We start from the raw sequence: 18,507 nt of genomic DNA on the forward strand, positions 1-18,507 counted from the left end.
TTACTAGGAAAAAAAATACAAATATCTTGAAGAAGTCCACTGAATTTGGAATATAATGTTGAAAAGTGCTTTACACAATTTCTTGGAGATAATTGGGTAGGTGTTATTAGTTCAGATTCTAGAAATTCAGTGAATATAATACAGCTACATAAATACTGAAAACTGTTCACTTAAAAAAAATTGAAGAATCCTGCATTGAACTTTTACCTCTGCTGTTATGGTTAAATATATTAAATTTTCGCTTTTGAAACTTCTTTTAAAATAACGAAAAACCTAGTAAGCTTTACCAAATGCAAAATAGTCTGTTTTTAATGTGTTCATGGGCGTATAATATATCCTTTATAAAAAACAGACTAGTTTGCATTTGGAAAAGCTTACTATGTTTTTCCTTATTTCAGATGAAGTTACAAAAGCAAAAATTCACTACATTTTACTATAATAGCAAAGGTGAAAATACGATACAGGAGCCTTCAAAAGTTTTTAGAAATGAACGGTTTTCAGCATTATTGTTCTGCTATAGGAAGATGGCTCACACTAATTAGAATATTTTATTAAAATTGTCTTTCGTCGCAAAATAAAACGAGAAATATTTAGTTACTGTAGTAGCTCACAATTCGACCTTCCTATATTTGGCCACAGGAACCGAATCAATTGAAATTGAAGCCGTTTAATAAAATATGTCACGAATATCGACATCGATATGCTAAACGGAATTCGGCATGTGTTTGAGTCATATATAATATCGAATGTACATCGTCCCTAGTGTAATTTTATTTAAAGGTTAATCAAATGATATTTGGAGATAATAAATATACCACGTCTGGGTCCTTGAAATTGACAAATAAAATTTTGTTTCATCAGTTGTTCTTCGTGCAGAGCAAATAAAACCGTGTTTTATTTAAACAATGTATAGATTGTTATGAATACTTGCAAATTAGATAAAACGCGACTTTGGATAATTTTAATTGGCGCATCAATTGCAATACCTAATTAGTTTATTATTATATGTCTAAAAACGAAATGAAACGTCCTATTGGCAAGTTTTAAATTCTATTAAATATGTAATATTCAGTTCTCTATATAAAATAATAAAAATCTAAGTAAGAAAATGTTAGTGTGTTATACCCGTGTAAACAAGTGTTTTGTAGAATTCACGTAGAAATCATGAGTAAATACAAAGTTATACTATATTCAGTGAAATTAGTGTAACAATTTATTAGAAATGGAAAAATATGTAATAATATATATTAATGGGTATTGTACCCATCAACTTTGGCCCATGAGCCCCCATAAGATAAAAACGGACTCAATTCAGGAAAAAATAAAATAAAAGTTTTACTTTGCAATTGGTTTATTTTTAATTGGAAGTTTATATTAATTCATAGTGCCAAGTAAAAATTGATAAAATCTGAAACTACTGAATATTATCCGGAGTGTGGGATAAGACCATCTACCTTAAGGTGGTATACTAGCAGGGCCGGATTTAGAAATTGGGCGCCCCGGGGCACTGACAAAAATGCCGCCCCATCCCTGAAATTTTACAAATTTTCGAACTTTTTTAAAGCAATCGCGCTGCTTCAGCTGCGTAGGGACAAAAATATAGGAGCGCGTAAGCGCCGCGTCGCAGTCTAACGAATAAACAATGTTACATAACCATATAAATGTAAACAAAATTTATACTTATTGTTAAAATCTCTATAAAATATCTGATAATTTGATGTGCATATGTCTTATGATCACTTTTGTCCACCAAATGTTTCTTTTTCAAATTTTTTTATTGGACCATCGAAACCGCTAAACCTGCCTCCCACAAATTTAAGCAGTTATTTATTCTATAAATTTTTTTGAATAATATGGACGCTTCTTTTCTCAACAACTAATTATCATTTTTGGCATTTTGGCCCGTATCTTCAAAACAGTTGGACCTGCCATGGCCAATAACTAATCAGCACGTCTCCTTAATAATAGGAATTGAATCATTTAAATCGGTTGATCCGTGTTCACTTGAATAATTACAAAATATTAGAAAAAAATTACAAAAAATGGTAATTGAGATTTGATATTTATTATTATTCTCTGCAACAGCTACGCAGCGCGATTGCTTTGCAAAAAGTTCATAATTTTCAAAAAATTTCAAAATACAAAAAATGTGTTTTATAAGTTAATTTTTTTCATTTTCAATTTTTTACAATTTTAAAGCTCTTTATAAAATGTAATTTTCAGTACGGGATGTTTCAATAATTGGAAGGCACAATGCCATGCGTCACTAGTTAAATCTTTTTTCAACGCTATAAGCTTGGAAGTGCAGAAATTCGTCATTTTAAGAAGGCTTGAGAACTGAAGAAAATATTTTTCTTAAACTTTCAGCTTGTTTACGGATCTTTATATTAGACAAATTGACAAATTTGATAATGACTTATTAACCAATTTGATAATTTACGTTCGGAGAGGGAGGCAAGGCAAAATAATAAATTTTAATAATCGGTTATTTCAACCCAAATTTTGCATTGCAATCGTATTATGTTTTGTTAATTTATTTCTTGAAATAAAAAATGTTGTTAAAAAAAGTTGATTATATTGTATAGAATTTTTTCTCACTATCCAAATTTTGCCGCCCCCAAAAATTTGCCGCCCTGGGCAGTAGCCCCGATTGCCCCTACTGTAAATCCAGCACTGTATACTAGTGTAGAAATTCAAAAAAATCGATTTTTTTTATTTCATATTTTCAAAGTTTAACTATCTAAGAATATGGGTACGGTTTTTGAAAATTTGAATTATTTTCGGAAATATAGGCATTTTACTGACTCGGTCTCCATACTGGTTTGGCTTCACGCAAACTTTAAATCCGTTTTTCTCAGAACAGACTTTTTCAGTACTGTTGACACGATTTCTCGAGATTTAATCGACCGATTCATTCGAAATTTTCAGAGAGTCTTGTTTATAGACCTATCTATAGCCCGAACTAGGATTATCCCAAAATTCCAATTTTACTATTTTTAAAAAATTCGATTAAATTTAAACTCAAAAAAACAGTAAAAAAAAACACTTTTTTTGCCTATTTGTAAAAAGAAAAAATTTTTACTCATCGCTAGTTCGGGCCATTGCGACATCATTGTAGATTGATAATCTTTTTATTTTATGCATTTCCGATGGCTAGGAGGGCTGAAATCATGTTAAGACTGAGGTGCCAATTTTTTGAGACCACCCACTTCATCAGCTGACAGTTTTTAATTTTTAACTTTTTTATTTTTTAATTTTTATTTTGTATTTTAATGGTGGTAAAAATGGATAGTAAAAACTTTCATTGCTTTCTTTTACAATGACCTAAAATTCATCGCTCTACACTAGAATATCCCCTTAGGCTGGACCCTGGATTCTCTATACTATCGACTACCATAAACTATAGTACAGTACAATTTTAAAATGGAAGTTTACAAAAAAAATAATTTAAATCAAACCATGTAAAAGCAAAAAATGTGTTTACGTGTTTTGAATGGAGTATAATGACTGTAGGTTATACTAATATAAATCAATCAAATATCATTGTAAGCCTCTGATGTATGTAGGTATATAGAATTAGCTATTGTTCCTTTCGTATGCATGACCGAGTACTTATAAAAGCACATCACGCAAATCCATATTATAAATACCTGCATTGATTATGACGCATATCCGATATATCGATGATGGGCCGATAACGAATCAAATGAAAAACTAAATATAATATTTTATTCTAGAAAACTATTTCTAACCTTTTATTTTTTATTAACACGACGACATACATATTTCCGGATCTATCATGCAATCTAGTACCTACATTCGATTAGTATTAATCAATGGAATAAATATATAAAGATATAAATAAAATATTTTGTCTATAAAAAACAAAATATTTTAACTTTTAATATATTGTATTAGTAAGTGATCAACATAGTGCGTTTCGAAAATTTGAAAAATAAGCCCGATAAATAACTGCAGTTGCAAACTCGAAAACGTCGTGTGCGGATTTTGCTTCGGATAATTTGTGACAATTGTATGTTGAGTATTTTCCATCAATTTTTGAAGATAACAAAATAAATTTAAAAAAAAAATTTTTTTTGAAAGATATATTTAAAAACATATCGAATTTCAGATATAAATTGTAAGACCTAAAATGCTCTTTTAGCTATTACGTTTCTATTCCATTAATTTTGATTGTTGATATAAATGTAGAAGCATAATAGAAAATCTCAACATGCTATTACCCCAAACGCCTAATCGATCGGATAAATAAATTGCCTACGAAAATTGTTGTATTAATCAATGGAATCAGGAATTACAAAGAGGTAATATTATTATATACAATAATAGCTTTGGCATTAAATACTAGTAGTCACAGTTATTCTTGGCGGCATCCATAGATTGTATTAGTATATATACAAACTTAATCTTTAAATGAGGCAATGACTCTGATGTAAGGTTAAAATTTCCTTTTTATATAACTTATTATAATATCATTTTACTGAAGTGAGTATAACATAATATACAAATAAATTTCCAAAACTGTTTTATATCATGTTACTTATTCGGTTTTACTTGAAAATGATTATAATGGCAATATATATGCTTTACTCATTTCAAATGGGTTATTATAGATTTGTTAACTTTAGGAATGAATCCACTATAATGTTATTTATTTGCGTTTAATTTGATCAGTTTATACAAATCGCGAAAAATCGTATATAACTTTAACCAAATTAATTCTTCTTAGCCCATTAAGCGATATAAATAGATTAACACCTTCTCATAAAGTTGTTAAATTAAAGATTTCGACATGAATAGAATTATAGTTTCTCGTATAAATATATTTTATTCTAAAAATAATCTAAGTTTGGCGTATCTAACATTAAAAGCATTCCGTAGACAAGGTGTTCGCATAGAATCGAATTAATGAGCTGAAAATATGGTGTTCTGAAATTCGAATATGAAGAAAACTTTATCCGTTTTAGCCAATACTTTTTACTTCTAAAGATGCAACACCAAAAATAAAAAAATACTGATGAAAAACGTAATTTTGTTACAAAATTTCGACTCTAATTGGCAAAGTGTTATAGCCGCGAAAATGAAAAATTTGATAAATACTAAATCTACATAGATTTAGAAATCTCAATGTTCTGATCAATTTTAAGCAAAGTTATTTGAATATTTCCATAACATATATTATATTTTTAATATTTATGTTCTAGCATAACTATTTGAAATTACTAGTTTGTGATTTGTAACCATAGTAATTTTTATTATTTTTCTGGACTTTTTACGGGATCGAATAAATTTACAAAAAATATATGAATATCGTAAAATAAACGAGAACAAAGTAATGTCATCTGTGTAATTATTAATGTGTGTTTTTAATATTTATTATTAAAATAAATTTGAAATATTTGTTACTAATTTTTACAAATAAATAAACAACAATATAAACATATTAACGATGAGAAATGATATCAAATCGATTTGATATCACTAAATGATATCAAATCGATTACTCAATGTACTGAAATGAAAGTAATTATCTTTGTAAATAATAGATTATCTTATGATATTTTCTAATACAGCTCAATTGTAAATCCCGAAACTTGGTTTTGGAAAATCGAGTTTATCTATTCCAAAACTTATTAATACCGCTATTTTTAATTTCTGCACCCGCAATTAGTTAAAAGACATCAATGTAATAATTTATTTATTGAAAAAATTAAAAAGGTATCTTTATAACAGTGGGGGGATTAACTTTGCATAATAATAAATAAATAATTTATATATTGTTATTAATAATTGTTTACTATACCTCTATTTGTGTTCAACAGATAAATTTTCAATACGATTATGGGCAGAAGTAAGAGCCAATTTTCACGGAGGGCGCCGCATGGTATTATATTATGCCTCGCTGTATTAATAGTACCTGCCTTAATCGTTGGACTAATTACTTCGGAACAACAATACAAGAGACGACCACAGGTATGCAATATTTAGTAATAATAATTTAGTAATAATTATTTTATATAATATTCACATTATAGAGTTATAAATATAATATAAAATATAATATCTAATCATGGAGGAAGTTTTACAGTAATAGAAGTATTAAAAACATTTTATTACGAGGTGAAAATATCATTGAATTTAAAAAATAAAAGATTTTACTCATTTTCTAAAATATTTCTTCATTGCTCGATACATAAACTTGAATTGTACAAAATTGGGTAATATCAGTTGGGTAATACATAGTTGGGAAGCAGAAGCTATGAGAAACAAAGAAAAACAATGTCCTAGAAGCTGCAGGAAAAATCATAGTTTTCCTAGTACATGCGCAAATTATGATATCATAAATAATATTTTCATATTAATTAAAAAGCAGATTAATCTATAAGCACATATTATGTGAATAAATCGATGTAAATAATGTATATGACTTAATGATCTAAATCCATAGCCACATAAAATAACATAAAAAGGTTGGGTACGTTAGGTAGCAGGAAAAAAATAATCACATCTTAAATAGTTTTGATAAAAACTAAATACAATTCTACGCATCAGGTCTAACGCATTATATTCTACAAAATGTCCAACAATGATATAACAAAAGCAGATGATAAATAGACAAACAAATAATAAAATAGTCTGGAAGTATCATACCAGTAATGCAAATTTTCGATTGTTGTTATTGAAATATTAAGTATATCTTCACATTTATTTTGAGGAATAGTACAGAATATTAGAAAAACAGACTACAACATTTGCCCGCAAAGCAAAAGCTTCCTACACTTGTTAGTATACAATAAACTCGACCAAAATAAATAAAATGGTAGAGTGCGTTGTGATGATTTACAAAGAAACTTGATTTTAAACTTTAATAACGTAAGGATTTAACCAGTTAAATGTGTCGCTTACATCAAACAGTGCGCACAGTTTAGTATCGTCGAATCGAGCTCATGACGAATATATTCGTCAATCACAAAGTAACTGGTAACATGCAATAACCTATAAGTTTAACCATAATTATATAAGTACCAATGTATTATATAGAATTTCAACAACTGCATAGCTAATTTATAAAATAGGTTTAATGGCCAAATGATGTAAATCAAAAGCCAAAAATCAAACAAAAAAAAATAAAAAAAACAGGTAACATATAGTCAATATTCGTCAATACACAAAATTTTGCCACTTCTTCATGTCGAGTATATTCGTCAATCACAGTTAACTGGTTAAAATATATTGTCAGCAGCAGGAAAGAAAACTTGTATCGTATGCAAGTATCCTCTGCAAATTTCATGAAATGTCAAAAGGAAAACTCAAACTAAACTGTTCGTCGACAGAATGAGAACAACAAGAGGGCTTTAACGGCAGAATGATATTTCACATCACACTGAAATAGACACAGTGCGAACAAAACGTAATGGCATGTGCTAGTTGTAAATAGCATTTCAACGCATTTGTCACATGCAGGAAAATAGAAAAGAAAAACGGAATTAATGTTTTCATTAAGATCAAATTGAAATACCTAACTAATATGAAAAAAATTAGCGACTGAAAACGAGCATAGTTTAAGGGGTTATTCTACTCTAGAGGGGTGAGTTTCATGCGATTTTTGAAAGGCCTTGACAAACAAACAATATTTTTACTATATTTTTTTTCAAGTTGTTAATTAATGTTTTGAGAATATAAAAGTCAAAATTTTTGATTCCAAAAGATTATAAGGCGGGGGTTTCAAAAAATTGGCGCCTGATCATACTCATAATTTTATCCCTTCAAATAATCTGAAGAAAATATAAAATATCTAGAATAATATTGCAATTATATGAACTACGGACAACTTAAAATCATTTTTTTCACAAATTAGCGACTACCTGAAAAAGAAAATTTGCATTTTTGTTGCTCTATTATTAAAAAATAGTGAATAATAGTGAGTAATAGTGAGTAATAGTGAGTAAATATCGAAATTTGGGTATAAGCTTTCTTCATACTGAAGAGAACTTTATAAGGGAGACTCTATAAAAATTTCGAGTAAATTGGTCCATTGAAATCTGATAAATCGTGGAATAGGAGGATTATCGTGAGCAAACATATTCAAAAATAATTTCAAATGATAAAAAATCACTTCTACACACATTCTTGAATATTTGAACCTAGAATATATAAACAAAATCGATATTATCCTAGAGTAAAATACCTCTTAAATTAGCAATGTAGTAAATATAAAGCAAACATATCAAAAATAAATTACAAAGAAACGGCTCGGCTGATCGTCGCACAAAACTTAGAAATGCTAGTCCTCATCGAGATACATCGAATGGCTTTCGGTCCAGCCGTTTCTGAGAAAACGTCGATTTCCGGCAAAAAATCTCATTCGATTCAGAATGGCTTGAAACGTTGAGAAAACATAAAATTAGCCATTCGGATTTTTTGATGAAAACATAAACTTCTCCTTCGGGAAGTTAAAAATGATATATTTGTAAATTGTAAATAAATTGTAAAAAACGAAATGAAACGTCCTATTCGCATTCAAAAATCAATTGGCGCTCTTTATTTTTGTCTATGTTCTAACTGCTTATTTGCCGTCATATTTTTTGTAGTTAGTACCAGGTGATTAGAATACTTATTAGTATTTTCAATTTCAAGTACTAATCATAGAAAAAAAGAACTTTTATTTTGTTTACTAAAAACACCGATTGTTGCATACGCTGAACGTAAAAATTCATAAAAAATGTATTTTATAAAAAATCTTGAAAAAGATGATTATAGTTCATTAGACATAGCCATAATGATGATTTCAGGTTACTAGCATAAACAATTCTTTTCGATTAAATAAAATTATAGCAATACGTTTTTTTTAAACTTAATGAATAACGACAAAATAAATAAAACTATATAATTCTATTATTATATTTAGGTATATGTAAATGATAACTCGTCCGGCAGTCAAGAGCGGTTAGCAGCACAGTGGCGCTTATCTGCCCAAATATCGCCCCGAGAGCTTCATAAACAGACGGGCGAGCGCATGGAAGCTCGAAAAGCTCACTTGCAGGAAGCTTGCTCCCGTCTGGGGTTGGACGTGCCAGGAAACGATAGCCTACACAGGCCAAACCCTTGGGAGTTTCTAGTCAATCGCGAGCATCACATTGTTTGGTAAATAAGGAACACGTTTAACATGTTTATATAATAATACACTCATTTGTATCAATTTTTGTCAGAAATTTTTCGAAATATCAATAGTTTTAATAAAATACTATGCAGTGTCATTTAGGCAAATGATCCTACAAAGATATAAAATCAAAGTTTATAGTAATAACAATAAAAAGAAAACAAATCTGAAGCTGAAATATTAACCACTTTTAAATAAAAACTAGTGGGGCGCATGGCATCGTGCCTTAAGGCAAATTGTTGGAACTTTCTGTACCAAAAATTTGTTTTTAAAAAGATTAACATTTTTGAAAAAAAATTACTTTGAAAAAATTAGATTTTTGAGAAACTATAAATTTTTGACAAAAATTTACTTTTTTTTGAAAAAAAAAAAGGCTGAAGAGAAGTGTATTTTGAAATATTTTGGAAATTCTAAACTTTTTTCAAAGCAATCGTACTGCTTTAACTGCATAGAGACGACATATCAAAGCGCGTAAGCGCCGCGCCGCCGTCTAACGGATAAGCATTGGTACGGAACCCATAGGAATGTAAACAAAATTTATACTTATTGTTAAAATCTCTTGTTAATTTGATGTGCATATGTCTAATGATCATTTTTGACCGCCAGATGGCATTTTTTTTACTTTTTTTACTAGATCTCCGAAACCGCTAGACCTGCCTTCATGAAAATTTGATCAGTTCTTCATCTTGTTAATATAAATGTTTTTTGAATTCTTCAAATCGGACGCTCCGTTCTCTTAAAAACTGAGTTACCGTTTTTGGCACTTCGCCAAAAACTAATCAGCACGTCTCCTTATCAATACGAATCGAATGTTTTTTGAATTACCCAAATCGCTTCATCCGTGTTCCCGAAATCTTCGACAAAAATTTGTATCCGAACACACATACACACGCACACACATACACACACACATCCATTTTTTCTAAGGTATGCCAAAATATTCAGAAACCTCTGAAACGTAAAGATACATAAAAATTTTCATTTTCGATTTTTTTGCGATTACTATAACTTACCCTACGGGAAGTTAATAATAAAAAGTAACAAATCTGAAGCTAAAAAACTAACCACTTCAAAAATCTATTTTTATACCTTTGACATAAAAATTTGTTGTTGATGAAGGAGATGTGAAAATGACGATTTCTTATTAGAATAAATATTTAAGGGGGTTTTTAGTGTAAAAATTCCAAAAAATAGTTTTTTTGTTTTTTATTCATACTTTCAAAGCTTAACTATTCAAGAATATGTGTACAAAAGGATTTTTTGTAATTGGAATTATTGATAATCCTTTGTTGAATTTTTTTTACGAAATTTTAAACGCGTTGTTCTCAAAACTGTCTTTTTCAATAATATATCTACGATTTTTAGGGTTCTGCTGAGACGATTTACTTGAATTTTTCACAGAATTTTCTCTGAGATATACTAGCCTCACCTCCGAATTTCAATTGTTACCATTGTTAAAAAAAATCGAGAATCTCAAAACAGTAGCAAGAAATTGGTCTTTTCTTTCAAACAATCGCTATTGTCAAAAAAAAGTTTTTTAACGTTATATAATTTTTTTTCGTTTCAGATTATTAGGAGAATTGTAATTCTGTACACTGTCACTTGTCAATAATAATAACTTCAACAAAAGCTAGCTTTTAAAACTATTAACACTGTTTTTTAGTTTTTTTCTGTGCTCGCGTAATATTGATGAATAAATTATTAAAAAAATAATAGTAAAAAAATGCATTGCTTTTTTACGATGATTTAAAAATGACCTAAAATTCTTGCCTCTACACGAGAATACCCCCTTAATACTAAACTATAAAAAATTTAGCATCTGACATTTATTTGGCTTATTCTTTCATATTATATTTAAGCAATTACAGTTCACAAAAGAACCTATTTCATTGAAGTCATTAGGAGCTTAACGATTTTTTTTAACTTGTTTATCTATTACCCCAGGTGCAATGTTTTCAAGGCAGCCAGCACATCTTGGATGTACAACTTTAACCTGCTAGCAGGTTATTCGAAGCAGTACTTGCGCCGTTCAAATACTGTTCCTTTGACACTCGCTCGAAGGAGGTATCCCAGGCCTAGTTTACAACAATTGCAACAAGCTCTGGATGACAGTATCAGCTTTTTGGTAGTCAGACATCCTTTGGAGAGGTTACTAAGTGCGTATAGAGATAAAATGCAATTTGCTTTACCGCATACTTTGCACCAGAAATTGGGAGCAAGGATCATAGTAAAATACCGCAAGCCCAAGGTAAGCACCAAATGTTTAGAAATACGAGGTTGTAACGTTAATATTTTATTTTTTTTAATAATATTTTGTGTTTTATCAGAAAAATGTAAATCCTGGACCGCGTTGGCCAACGTTTTCGGAATTTACAAATTATTTGGTAGATGAAAGAAAAGCTAGAAGACCTTTGGATATGCATTGGACACCAATTACAGAATTCTGTACACCATGTCAACTTAGATTCGATGTGATAGCAAAGGTAGAAACTCTTAAGGTAAGAAATATAAAAAATCAACATAAATACATTACACGTACAAAAAACAATTTTAGCAACTTACAATAAATAATGTTAATTTTATCTTTCAGGACGATCAACAATACCTTATAGAAGAGGCACACCTTCAAAAACTAATATCGCCTCAATGGAAAAATTCTGGTAAAGGCAAAACAACTACACAATTAGTAGCTGAATATTACAGCCAATTAACTAAAAAACAAATAATGCAATTATATGATATTTATAGGTAAGAACAAAGCTTGCTTAAAACTAATATTTAGAGTAAACTAAAAATATCTTTCATTTCCAGGTATGATTTTGAACTATTTAATTATACGTTGACAGGATATATAGAACACGCAATTTCTAAACCTCAAACTGAGTTGCAGATCACTTAAATAAATGAAATTTAGCCAATAACGTGTTCGTCAATTGAAGTTTATCAAGGTCAATATCTTGTAAGCAAAAATAGTATTCTTTTGTAGTCAATTGATAAGTATTGATTAAGTATAATATCGACTTTGATTATACACCGATTACAAGAGAAATTAATTTTCTGGAGGGTTTAATATAGAATCAAAGGATTTCGGCGAACTTATTTAAAGACATGATGATTATAATGATCAATTATTATAAGTTGTTGAAGTAAATATAAATATATTGAAACGTATACGATTAGATTAAATGATAACTTAAAGCGCAGATCAGTAATACATTACTAAATATAAAATAACACCAAAATATCTAACATCGTGTTTAGAAACACTGTCTTGCAATAGAAATGTTAAAAAAGCCATATAAAAATGAAGTAATTTTAAACGACGAGCTACTAGTGCTAAAATATATAGCGCACAAAAATAAAATTTACTCACATAAGTAAAACAAATACCATATCAAAATAGTCGAAGTTTAAAGATTAATAATATTAATCAATTTGTTGATTCACGTAGTAATTTCGAAGAACTACGAAGTTAATTTTTGTAAAATATTGAAGTTTAGTATTTTGTTTGCTGACTTTGGAAATAAACTTTAATTTTTATGGTATCTTAACTTATTATATTTTCCGTGGAATCTATGGAATAATTTATTAATACTCAAAAAATAAATTACTTCCTATATATAAAAGATTCTTATATTCATAAAAGAATATAAAGAAATTTTTGATCGATTAAGTTCATATTAGCAATATTAGACAACTATTATATTTATTTCGAGTATCGGATGTATTTATTGACAAGATTAGATTCGAATAACATTTTGTTACTCTGTGACAAAAAGTACTTCGTAATACTTATCCTTTTGTTTCAATAATAATTTATTTTTAGGAATCCTTTTATAAGAATGTGTTATTATATTATATTAATATATAGACTACAATATATTGTTAAGTTAATTATTTATTATTAGATTATGTATTACTTATATAAGTAGTGAAATGAATGAAATTATATAAGCCAATAAAGGTTAGTTACCCGTAATATTCTATAAATAAATTTTCTTAGATAGAATTATAATTTTTGTTAAGTTTTATATGATAAAATTACATGTTATTTTCATAAAATGTTCAGAACAAATTCCATATAATACAAACATTTGTCGAACATCAAATTTAAGAAAAATGTTCATCAGATATAAATTAGATATAGATATTGATTAGGTTATTTAAATCGATATTTTACTATTAATTAAATTTCGTATTCTTTGCTATAGCCAATGGACCAGTTTTAATTGAAGTGCTTGAAGTATAATTAGCATACAAAATTAGAAAAAAACGCTATAAATTTAAGGTAATATAAACAAATTAGGAAATACGACAACGTAGAATCATTTCATTCAATAATTAGAATAGTGACTAAAACAAATAACTATAAAGATAAATATCAAAGACTTTAAAAACACATTATGCAGAAAAGGTCTTAATTTCAACAAGATAATTGTTTTGTTTTCAATACTTCATGCTTCTCTACATTAACTTAACTATTTTTTCTAATATTAAATTATTATAACAACATGATATACTTGAGGTAATCAGGCAGTATTTTACCTTTTCTTGTCTTTATACCCGATAGTTGCATTTCGAACAAATTTCAACATACTTATTTTAATGATATGATAATCAATAAAAAAAGGCATTATACTTATCATCAGTTAAGCAAAGTTATGTAGATAATGTAAATATTAATTAGTAGTACGTAGCTATTAAAGCGGGTACTAGCGTGATATGGAATTGTTACGAAATAATTATATATTATATTAAAATCCGAAATGTTACGTTATCCAATTACATTAGTTGCATATGGATCTGTTGCACTTGAATTTGTATATATTAAATGATTATATTTAATAAAGTACTCAAATTACAAAATACCATTTTTTTTCATCTACAGTTGAAGTTCTTAATATTTATCAACAATGAAAATATTGAACTAAATGGTTCAGACATATTATTTACGAAATTACGGAAGTTAAGGCATCACTTATAAAGTAATAATATATTTTACAAGATGGCCTTGATTCCCAATATAAAATTTGTTTTAATTAGTACCCCATTGAAAATCCAGTCATAACTGTCATAATTATTTCAATTCTACATCAATTAACGTTGATCTTTAATCAAGTGCAAGATGCCCGAAGCAGCAGGAGGCGGCAAGTTGCCCAAAGCGACACATTATTTCATTCTGCTTGAATTGATAGAGTCTATAGAAATGCACATACTGATATCCCTGAACATCTTATTCCTGAGAAATAAATTGGGCTTCAGCACAATACAGGTTATATCCTTAACACACTCAGCAGATATGATTAATTTATTTTTAGCGCCAATTGGAGCCCTGATAATAGATAGCGGGGGAAATAAATATGTCATAATGATATTGTATTATATTCGAAGTATGATTATTCAGGGATTTGTAGTTTCATCTTCGATTCCTGAATTGCGATATATTGCGGAATATTTGGTATATGCAAGATATTCCGTTGGACTTATTTTAAATATAATTGTATGCAGCGTTATGGCACCATTCCACGGAGATCAATTCAATTTGCCCGATCAAAAAGATGCTTTTAAGAAATTCTTTAGAATTCTTTATATTATGGATAAAATAGGAATAATCGTAGGATTCATTGTAGGTCCTGCAATTAAGACATACATTGGATGTCTAGGCGAACAAGATTGCTATTTTTTTTCATTTAGTATCAGTTTCATCTTAGCTGTTTTAACGCTATTCATATTCTTAATAGGAACAAAGACTTATAACAATATAAAACCCGAAAGAAACATCGCTCTCGACATAATAAAGTGTAGTGGTTACGGATTCGGTCATTGGGTGAAAGAACGGAAAACTAATCCAAAGGAGCATTGGCTAGATCACGCTGAACCAAAATACGGAGCTGAATTAGTCAAAGACATCAAACAATTAGGCAAGATGGTTTTAATTTTCACTGCTGTTCCTTTGTATGAATCCTTATATTGCCAGCTAGATAGTGAATGGTTATTTCAAGCAACAAGATTGGACGGCAGAATTGGATCTTTTACGATTATTCCAGAATATTTTCAATTGATACATCCAATTTTAGGCATAATTATGATACCTTTTCTAACACATTATTTCGATGCCTTTCTAGAGAAGATAAAGATGGACAGAACTTTCAGAAAAATGATTTTCGGCGGCTTAATGACCGTACTTGCTTTCGTCGCTGCTGGATTTTTAGAAACAACAATAAAACAATCAGCTACGCCACATCCTAAAAAGGGCGAAGCTCAAGTACGGATGTATAATAATTTCAACTGCACGTGCATTGTCACTGCATCGAGCCCCCTGCCCCAATTTATACAGATTAACTCACATGGTGCCTTCGAAAATTTACATGTACCCATTAAAGGTAACACAAAAGTTCCAATCTCCCTTAGTGGTGAATGCATTACAAATACAGAGCATGAAATTTCTTTGGAACCAAAATCAGCTACATCAGTGTTTATAACAAATGTGGATGGTGCGCCAACAGTTAACTCGCATACAGCTGAAATAGATTCTCACGCTGATACTGGGTTGCCAGAACTAACAGTAATTGGTGCAAAAAAAGAAGACTCTCTAATAATAAGAGATTCTAAAGATGTGGAAATATATTTAAATGTTGAACCAACAATGGTTGCAGGACAAGCTATAGTCACGGAATCGAATAGAATCGTAGAAGTTGAACCAGAATCTTATGTTTTAGAATTAAACGGAAGAGACATTTATAATTTTGCTATGCACTCTGGCGGAAAATATGCTATCATTATAAGTGAAGATAGTGTAGATTTTTTTACAGTGACAGAGCCAAATAGTGTTCATATGCTCTGGATGATACCTCAAAGCGTATTATTAGTCTTCGGAGAAGTATATTTTGGTATCACACTACATGAATTTACATACAGTGAAGCGCCAAAATCTTTGAAAACTTTTATAAATGCTCTTCTCCATTTTGCAATGGGAATTGGGCACTTATTTTTAGTAACAGTTGTCAATTTTCTACATATGGATTTGGATTACGAATTTTATTTTTTTGCAGCTGTGCTTTTGTTAAACATGTGCTATTTTACTATTTTAGCTTTTTTCTACAAATCTCTACAAACTGACGAAAAATTAATATAATACTAATCCATGAGAAAAATAATATAATTCTATACAAAATGTAACATTTGAACACATAATATACTTTACAAGCTATAATTGCAATATTTTAATTAATATATTGGACAGCAGAATATATATATACTCGTATATATATATATATATATATATATATATATATGTGTGTGTGTATATATATTTAGGAGTAACTAGCAGCCCATTCGTCGAAATAAAAAAATGTAAAAAGTATTTAAAACCTTTCATTTATACGTTTCGAGACTCTCTTCAGAATAGTCGAGTCGTTTGCTTGAAATGGGCGCGTTTCATGCGTCATAATGTTTTACAGTTTATAACTTTTTTCAAAATTGTTTTAATTTATTTTCGTTATTCATCATTTTTATTTTTCCATAAAATTGTTATGATACAATGTTAATTTTCTAAAAAATTTTTGTGTTTTTGTCCTGGTGTTGCTGAATGATGACACGCATCTGGTGTCAAAACATATAAATAAAAGGGTGTAAAAACATATAAATACTTTTTACATTTTAAAAATTTAAGATTAAACTACCACTGACCTTGTAGTATTGCCAAAAACAAATCCTATTACAAGCTTCTGATTGCAGATATATACCCAATTCGTCTTTAAAATTATTAGATAAGTTTTAGTGGAAGAACTTGAATTCTATAATGATTCAATTTTAATTAATTTCATAATATTCAAATTCAAATTGAATCAGATCAAGAGTTCCATAATACTTACATTTGATAAAACTAGATCTTCAAATATTTCTTCCTTTAACTCAATTTGCTTTCTCAAAAGTTTTTGTTTCGATTCGAGCAGATCTTGAGTGAATCTCAAATCATGTTTTAGTTGTTCGAACGTTTCTGTTTGATTATTTAATGATTCCTCACCAATTTCGTCAGTGTATAATTTAAAAATGTCCAATTTATGACTTGACTCATTGTAGTAAAGTTTTAAATTAAACAATACAATTTCATTATGATTATCTTCTGGGACAATATCATATTTTATCACATTCTTATACTTTTTCATCACCTACAGATGATATTTACATTACACACAAAAAGTTTATAATTAATATATAAAATCAAGTTTAGGCTTTAATGCAGGGTATTTATAAATTATATATCAGATATATATTAAAGTAATACTAAGTTACTTATCAGGATTTGCTTACTTGCAATTCATTGCCTAATAATTCGACTATCGTAACTTTATCATTGTTAGATAAAATGAAATACAAGTGTAATTCTTGATGTATCATTACTGGATGTCTATGAAATATAAATGAACAATATAGTAATATAAGTATTAAGATATTTAATTTCTAAATGCACAGTTCAATAAACTCTTATCGAGATTTGTTAAAATTATATATTGGGCATATATATTTACATTAGAATTTGTTCCGCAGGGAAACCAATACAACATCGAGCAAGTGGGAAGCCTTCTTTTAAAACAAGAAAATCACCATTCATCAAGCTTACAACAAAATCAATTTTAGGGTCCTTGTTTTCTACACTTATTATTTTAGGCATAGGTACCATATGAGATACTTTACCGAGAAAAGACTTTGGTAACATATATGTGAAATCATTATCTCTGAATTTAGAAAATGTATCAAAATCGAGTTCTGGAAGAAAATAATTCCAATAATTATAAAATTAATATATTATATTAATTGAATTATATTTTATATAATATACCACTAGAAGTAAAATTTGATTTAGTTATTAAACCATCTGCAAAAACTTGTTCACATGATGTAGAGGATTTAGCACTTATAAATGAATTTTCCAAAGCCCCAATATTAGTCTCTAAAATATTTTCATCTGAATCCATACTAGTTTCAAATATGTTATCATCAGACATGTCAAGATCCATTTTGTGATATTGTTAGTGCACTAATGAAGAACTATTTTAGTTTTAATGATAATTTATAGATTATAACTAATATTTCACCCCACAAAAATCAATTACTTAAAAGCATAACCTTTTCTTTTAAAACTCAACGTGCTTATCTGTCAATTATCTATGACTGAATGACAGCTGAGAGTACCAACCTGCAAACAATTAGTAACGCATCACACAACTATTACCCAAGTGAAGTTGGTCAGTAACGGTTGCAACTTGCGGGGTGCATGGCATCGTGCCTTAAGGCAAATTGCTGGAACTTCCCGTACCCTAATT

At 28.9% G+C, this 18,507-nt stretch overlaps 3 protein-coding genes across 3 annotated transcripts; 2 read left to right on the top strand and 1 right to left on the bottom strand.

Annotated features, from left to right (window-relative positions):
* Positions 1-9,025: 9,025 nt before the first annotated feature.
* LOC113384400 (carbohydrate sulfotransferase 11-like) lies at positions 9,026-12,097 on the top strand (the record flags this gene model as incomplete). Its single annotated transcript, XM_026622115.1, has 5 exons — positions 9,026-9,165; positions 11,126-11,429; positions 11,509-11,679; positions 11,772-11,929; positions 11,993-12,097. Coding segments are annotated over 5 exons (861 nt in total), but the record flags the coding sequence as incomplete, so codon positions are not given.
* Positions 12,098-14,306: 2,209 nt separating this feature from the next.
* LOC113384410 (peptide transporter family 1-like) lies at positions 14,307-16,316 on the top strand. Its single transcript, XM_026622125.1, has one exon. The coding sequence runs from the start codon at positions 14,307-14,309 to the stop codon at positions 16,314-16,316; it is 2,010 nt and encodes a 669-aa protein (XP_026477910.1).
* A 538-nt stretch (positions 16,317-16,854) lies between these two features.
* LOC113384419 lies at positions 16,855-18,279 on the bottom strand. Its single transcript, XM_026622135.1, has 5 exons — positions 18,024-18,279; positions 17,713-17,950; positions 17,495-17,591; positions 17,056-17,352; positions 16,855-16,977 (listed from the first exon to the last, which is right to left on the bottom strand). Exons 1-5 carry the CDS (start codon positions 18,199-18,201, stop codon positions 16,855-16,857), a joined length of 933 nt encoding a protein of 310 aa, XP_026477920.1. The 5' UTR covers positions 18,202-18,279.
* Positions 18,280-18,507: the final 228 nt, after the last annotated feature.

Source organism: Ctenocephalides felis, unplaced genomic scaffold, assembly GCF_003426905.1.
Source record: "Ctenocephalides felis isolate EL2017-DRISC unplaced genomic scaffold, ASM342690v1 CF-g0.4_SCAFFOLD_00845, whole genome shotgun sequence".
NCBI lineage: Eukaryota > Metazoa > Arthropoda > Insecta > Siphonaptera > Pulicidae > Ctenocephalides > Ctenocephalides felis.

Bases quoted from the DNA above. Each gene is read 5' to 3' on its own strand.
- LOC113384410 (XM_026622125.1), top strand. From the start codon at position 14,307: ATGCCCGAAGCAGCAGGAGGCGGCAAGTTGCCCAAAGCGACACATTAT.
- LOC113384419 (XM_026622135.1), bottom strand. From the start codon at position 18,201: ATGGATCTTGACATGTCTGATGATAACATATTTGAAACTAGTATGGAT. The intron at 17,951-18,023 runs GTATATTATATA...ATTTTCTTCCAG, and splicing joins ATCAAATTTTACTTCTAGTG to AACTCGATTTTGATACATTT. The intron at 17,353-17,494 runs GTAAGCAAATCC...TATCATCTGTAG, and splicing joins TATTAGGCAATGAATTGCAA to GTGATGAAAAAGTATAAGAA.